General features: G+C 42.8%; 1 protein-coding gene across 1 annotated transcript; it reads left to right on the top strand.

Annotated features, from left to right (window-relative positions):
- The first annotated feature begins 214 nt into the window (after nucleotides 1-214).
- Nucleotides 215-5,338, top strand: LOC149142947 (uncharacterized). Its single transcript, XM_089451630.1, has 7 exons — nucleotides 215-1,463; nucleotides 1,656-1,825; nucleotides 1,918-2,390; nucleotides 3,531-3,643; nucleotides 4,013-4,587; nucleotides 4,664-4,676; nucleotides 5,136-5,338. The coding sequence occupies exons 1-7, from the start codon at nucleotides 215-217 to the stop codon at nucleotides 5,336-5,338; spliced, it is 2,796 nt and encodes a 931-aa protein (XP_089307756.1).
- Nucleotides 5,339-7,188: the final 1,850 nt, after the last annotated feature.

Below are 7,188 nucleotides of genomic sequence, written 5' to 3'. Positions count from 1 at the left end.
TAAAAAAAAAAATTATGGATATATGGATGGGGACGTGACAAATGGTATCAGAGCCCAGTTTCAACACTGTGGCCTCAGGTAGAACATATCCAGTATGCAGAAGCGTACACCAAGAAACTCATGCAGGCTAACAATGTACTTAACTATGTTCTGTTTATTTGAACTGATATACAGAATTGCAACAATCAACAGTTAAAACCAGAAAGGAGACAAAATGCAAGAACCCGGCAGTAACCCTCAAGAGAATGCAGAACTGTGGGTGCAATTGGATGCAGAGTCACGGAGTACTAACCTTGCAATCCTGGAAGCTGTCCGGGAATTGAAAAATGAAATGGCACGGTTGCGAGAGGACAACGCACGTCTGACAGTTGAACAGGAAAAGATTCTGAAGAGCCTGTCAGACAGGCAAAACCCACCCCTGTCCAACCCCAGTGCAGAACAGCAAAGGGTAACAGAAGAACAAAATCATCAAATGGAACCTGAAAATTCCGAAGATAAGGAGGATCACTCTGATAATGCACCTCAACAGCAAACATCAAAACGTCAGAAAGTGGAATTGCAGGGAGAATTCCGAAAGATTAAACCTCCACATTTTGATGGTGAGCAAGAGGAAGCTGCTGAAGCCTGGTTGATCAATATGAACAAGTATTTTCAGTTGTATGAGTACGACCACAACCTGAAAGCAAGATTGGCAATCTTCCAGTTACAAGGCAAGGCAACCTTGTGGTGGGAGGAAATCAAGATAGTCAAAGGGGTCAGCGAACGAACTATTACATGGGAAAAGTTCCAGAAGTATTTCAAGGAGAGGTACCTGACAGAGCGCTTCTATGATGAGAAGGCTAGAGAATTTCACGACTTAAGACTGGGACAGCAGACCATGGACGAGTTCATTAATCGTTTTACCTCGCTGCTACGTTATGTACCTTACATCAAGGAGGAAAAGGCCAAGGTTCAGAGGTTTGTGAGCAGCCTACCTTCCTACATAAGGGAAAGGATTGAATTCGATAATCCTAGAACCATGGATGAAGCCATCTGTAAGGCGAGAATCTGTTACCAACAGAGTAAACAGAAGGGGGACACTTCCAGCAAGAGATCGAATGAGAAAAGAAGTGGTCGGGTGGTTGGAAGCAGCAAAGGAAGTCGCAGCAGTGGGAATAAGAGTACTGGTAAAGGTAGACCTGCTGCAAGGAACGCGCCCCGGTCCAGACCAATGAGCGAATGTAAGGCAAATGAGCAGTCTGTTAGATCAGATGGTGAGGGGATGACTAGACCACCAGTGCAATGCTGGGGTTGTGGAGGACCCCACTATGTTAAAAACTGCCCACAGAGGAAAGGAACAGACCAAATATCTCAGATACATGAGGCATCAACGGTTGGGGACGTGGCACGTAGTGTGCCCAGAATCAATGCGGCGCTGGAGGACCGTCAAGCGGAGTACCAGCCATCTATGATTGAATTCGAAGGTAAAATCTCAAACCTGTCCTTAGCTGTTCTTATAGACCCAGGGGCTACCTTAAGTTATATTAGTCCGAATATAGTAGAACAGTGTAAACTGCAAGCTGAAAAATTCAAAAATCCGTGGCTGGTCCAACTAGCTACAGGAGCCAAGAGACGAGTCTTGGCCAAGGTAAATAATTGTGCCTTAACCTTAGCAGGGCAGCCAATAGTGGCAGATTTGAATGTATTACCGTTGGGCTCCTATGATATTTTGATTGGGATGGACTGGTTGGAGAAACACTGGTCCTTGGTGAACTGCAAGACCAAGACCATATATTATAAGGATGACCTGGGAGATCAGCAGGAATTGCAAGGAATCAGACACCCTGTGCAGATTCGACCTATTACAGCTACCCAGTTAGCTAAGTGCATCAAGAAGAAATGCCAAATCTATGCTATCCAGGTGGGATACGCAAACAGAAAGACACAACTGCCATGCTGGGTAACATTCCAATAGTGAAGGAGTTTGCAGATGTTTTTCCCGAGGAAGTGCCGAGATTACCACCAAAACAGAATGTGGATTTCACTATTGAGCTAATTCCAGGGGCAGCACCTGTATCACGGGCACCCTATCGTATGAGTGTGCCAGAACTAACAGAATTAAAGATGCATCTACAAGAACTGTTAGATAAAAATTACATCCGTCCCAGCGTGTCGCCTTGGGGAGCCTCAGTGCTGTTCGTCAAAAAGAAAGATGGAACTTTACGGATGTGCATTGATTATCGCCAGCTAAATAAGCTTACAATCAAAAACAAATATCCTTTGCCTAGAATCGACGAGCTCTTTGATCGGGTGAAGGGGGCAACAGTATTTTCAAAAATTGATCTGCGATCTGGTTACCATCAGATCAGAATAAAAGAGGAAGATATCGCTAAAACCGCCTTCAGAATGCGGTATGGGCACTATGAGTTCGTGGTGCTACCTTTTGGGCTGAAAAATGCACCTGCCACTTTCATGTGTTTGATGAACAGTGTGTTTCAGCGATTTTTAGACAAATTTGTGCCGATATTCATAGATGACATTCTGATTTACAGCAAATCAAGGAAGGAACATGAGGAACACCTTAGATTGGTGTTGCAAACTTTGCGGGAACATCAATTATATGAAAAGTTCAGCAAATGCGATTTTTACAAGGAGGAGATACAATATTTGGGCCACGTGAACACTAAAGAGGGCATCGCAGTGGATCCTGAGAAGATTAGAACTATAATGGAGTGGCCTATACCAAAGGACGTGGCAGACATTAGGTCCTTTATGGGGTTAGCAGGGTATTATAGAAGATTTGTCGAAGGCTTTTCGAGAGTAGCATACCCAATCACCTCTTTGCAAAAGAAAGGAAAAATATTTAAGTGGACCTCAGAGTGTCAGAAGAGCTTTGAGCAGCTCAAGCACTTACTCACTACTGCACCGATATTAAGTATCGCTGATCCTAACAAGGATTACGTAGTCTGCACGGACGCAAGCAAAGAAGGTGTGGGAGGAGTGCTGATGCAGGATGGAAGGGTCATTGCTTATGAATCTAGAAAGCTGAAAGAGCATGAGCAGAAGTATTCTGCTTATGACATGGAGCTGGCTGCTGTCATTCATGCCTTGAAAATGTGGCGACATTACCTTTTGGGCAGAAAATTTCTGTTATTAACAGATCACCACAGTCTAACGAACTACTTCAGTCAACCCACCTTAAATACGAGACAAGCTCGCTGGGCTGACTTCTTAAGTGGGTTCGACTTTGAAATTAAGCATCTGAAGGGTAAAGAAAACCGAGTAGCGGATGCATTAAGTCGGAAGGTGCAATGTATGTGCAGAATTTCAGTTAGTAAGTGGCAAAGTACCTTATTGGAAAAGATAAGAATAGCAGGTAAACAAGATGTTGTTTATCAGCACATCAAACAGCAATTACAGCAACAATCTGATAAGGAACTACAACAAGGGTACAAACTAGATGATGATGATATGTTGTGCTTTAATAATAAGTTGTATGTGCCCAATGAAGACAGCATTAAGAACCTGATTTTGGATGAATTTCATACCAGCCATTATGCGGGACATCCGGGCTACCAGAAAATGGTTACCACACTCCGCAAAGAATACTACTGGCCAAAAATGAAGAAAGAAATAGCTGAGTATCTAGCACGCTGTCTAGAATGTCAGCAAATTAAGGCGGAACACATGCACCCAGCAGGGCTGTTACAACCTCTACCCATTCCAGAATGGAAGTGGGAGACTATCTCCATGGATTTTATAACGGGACTGCCCAAGACCAAGAAGCATAATGATTCCATTATGGTGGTAGTGGATAAGCTGAGTAAGGCAGCACACTTCATACCTGTGCAATCGACATATAAGGCTGTACAAATTGCCCATATTTTCATGCAGCATGTGTTCAAATTGCATGGGCTGCCGAAAGTGATTATCTCCGATCGGGATGTCAAGTTTACATCAACTTTTTGGAGGACATTGTTTGCGGAACTGGGAACACAGCTGAATTTTAGTACAGCTTATCATCCCCAAACAGATGGCCAAACAGAACGAGTAAATCAAGTTGTGGAAGACATGCTGAGAGCATGCGTTATGATGAAGCCAACTCAATGGGAGGACTATCTCCACTTAGTCGAATTCGCATACAACAATGGGTACCATTCCTCAACTCAGATGAGTCCTTTTGAGGTTATGTATGGGCGGAAGTTCCGCACACCCGCAAGCTGGGGTGGACCGGAAGACAGGTTGCGAATTGGTCCTGATATGTTACAGGAAATGGAGAATACAGTAAAAAGGGTGCGCACTAACTTGAAAGCCGCTCAGGACAGGCAGAAAAGTTTCGCTGATCAAAAAAGAAGATTTAAGGAATTCCAGGTTGGGGATCATGTATTTGTGAGGATCCAACCAAGAAGGAGTACCTTGCAGTGGAGCGGATGTGCCAAACTAGCACCTCGTTACTTTGGGCCTTTCCAGATCTTGGCCAAAGTAGGACCGGTCGCCTATCAACTTGCCCTACCAAACCATATTAGGATTCACAATGTGTTTCACGTATCCGTATTAAAGCAATACGTTTACGATCCTAAACATGTGATTCAATGGCAGAATGTGCGGGTAAGAAGTAATCTGGTTATTATGGATAAGCATTGTTTATAAACTGAAAAATAACTAAATCCGTTTCTGTTTGCAGGTCGAGCCGGAAGGCGAGGTTCTGGTCGAACCACTGACCATTCTCGACCGGAGAGAAGTGCAGCTGCGGAAACGAGTTATTTCCCAAGCTAAAGTGCAGTGGCAGCACTATGGACCAGAGGAGGCCACTTGGGAAGATGAGGAACTCCTTAGAGAGGCTTATCCAAACCTGTTTACAGGAGATAGACATCGGGACGATGTCCAATCTCAGGAGGGGGAGATGTAATGACCCCAGGTTTATGTAAATTTGAAAGTTACTGTGGTAAAAGACTAATACAGTTGTTGTTATGTTTTAAACAAAACTGTGGCAAACAAATTTTGAATGAATAATTTAATTTAAATATTTTCTTGGAATTGCTGGCAGCCTCTAAGAGGTGAATCTTAAAGAAAAGGATCAGTTGTGATAACTGATGGAACTACCCTCCAAAAGGGGGAAAAAGCCCTAACTGAGGCATTCTGTGCTGTTGGGACAGACAGAGGAAAAAGAAAACAAAAATCTTGCTCCAAGAAGAAGGAGAGCAGGGAGGTTAAGTCTGGTGAGGACCAGATAACCTGGCACAAGGAGTGCACTGTTCCTGTTGAGGGCTGGAGGCCTGCAGGATTGCTCGGGGGGAGAACTCCGTCTGAAGGATGGATCTCATTGGCTGGGAGGAGATTAGAAATTAAGCTCAGGTGACCTTCTGTTTGAAAAAAAACCATTCCTGACAGAGGAAATTAGGTACGGTTCCAAACTGGTAGTCCCTGATAGAAAAAAATGAAAATGCATTAAAGTTGTAGTAATTTGAATAGGAAAAGACGATTGTTTTTCCTAGATACTGTTAAAACAATGTACCATGTGAACTTGAGGTAGAAAATTGTTAGTTAATGGACAGACGGGGATAATACCCGGGTCAAGTAAAGGTTACAGAGTTTGTGTAAGGCTGTATAGGAGTAGGTAGCCTGAGTCTGAGCACTGGTTACAAGTAACCGTCTCGATTCATTTCCATTAACAGAGTTCTTCCGTTCGACAGAAAAATAATGCATTTAGAACATAACATCGCAGACCAAAAGATTGAATCCCGAGTTTAGATTTGGGAAAGATCATTAACATCCAGACTTAGCACTCTGAGCTAAAAAGCCGACTGTGGTTGGAAACAGTCCCGAATAATGGAGTAGTTAATAACAAAAACAGACATTAACCTATGCAAAACTACTTAATGACTCTGTGTAGAGAGTATTCTTAAACGGGCGAACTTATAAAACAAAGAATAGTTATATTCTTCCAAATATTTACTATCGGGTCACGGTATTCACTGCACAAAAAGACTCCAACAAAGAACCTGTGACAAGGTCTTAACCGTGCACTGGTGGAATACAAACAAGTGAAAGAACTGTGTGATATCGTACAGGCAAGACAGTGGTGTTAAATGTACGTTACACATTGCATGTAGCCTAGAAAAAGAAACATTTAAGCCAACGCGAGAACTGAAGTAAATAACTGTGAGAGATGATTTAATCATAGCAGAGAACCTGTGCATGCACACGGTGATGGGTATTATTCTTAGTATGGCCGAAAGGCGATGCATGCAAATAAAATTACAAACCCTCGTATGTAACACATGAACTGTGAAAAAAAAAAAAAACTATGCATGCAAATGTAAAATACAAACCCTCATATTAAACAGATGAACTGTAAAAAGTTATGCATGAAAGCTCGCGGGATTCCTTAAGGAAAGGGCTTGAGCGTTCAGACGCTGAACAGCCACCGAGACATATCATGTAGAATGATATTATGCAACCTTAGAAGTTGCAGAGAGCGTGAGCTGAAAACTGTCAACATAACCCAGTAACACCGAGGCGGAGGCCGCGTGTGAGCAAGTAATGCCATAGTAAAATATAACCCACATATCTATTTGCAAAATCGGCAACCAAAATGAAAATTCCATTAAAACACAGGAAATGCCCGAGGGCTTAATGTCTATACACTGTTGCAAATACGAGCAGCTTCGACGGAGCACTGTCAAATATAAATATATCATTACATTCAAAAGGGGGTCAAGCCCCATAAAACTAAGACGGGTTCTGACCTTAAACCCAAAGATTATATGGACAATACAATCAATATCAAGTTGTTACAGGACGGCCTGATAACTAAATAGTAAAGATTGAACATACATAACAGAACCGGAGGCTGTCTACAAGCGTAAATCTCTCAAGAGAGGATTCTCCGTCGTATGCAGCGAAGGCAGCTGTAAGGGTTTCCCACAGGGAATACCCGGCAATGGAAGCAAGGAATCCGTGCTGAAACAATAAAGATTCATACCAAATCATATGTAACAGCTTTAAACTGAAACCTCTAATCACTATAAACCAGGACAGGGTACGAAAAGTCATAACATACCTGTGTAATGCCGGTGAGATGCGCCGCTGGAGAGAATGCCATAGATCGATCTGCAGCATAGCAGGTTGCAGCTATACAAACCCGACAAGGAAACTATGAGAAAATTGTAAGCGTTACCTCCGGGTAAACAAAACTTCAAAACTTAA

The sequence above is a fragment of the Pinus tabuliformis genome, chromosome X (assembly GCF_031772625.1).
Source record: "Pinus tabuliformis cultivar Carrire ecotype Pingquan chromosome X, CPIR1, whole genome shotgun sequence".
Classification (NCBI taxonomy): Eukaryota; Viridiplantae; Streptophyta; class Pinopsida; order Pinales; family Pinaceae; genus Pinus; species Pinus tabuliformis.
Note: the sequence above shows the minus strand (reverse complement) of the source record. Positions and strands in the feature narration are given on the sequence as shown.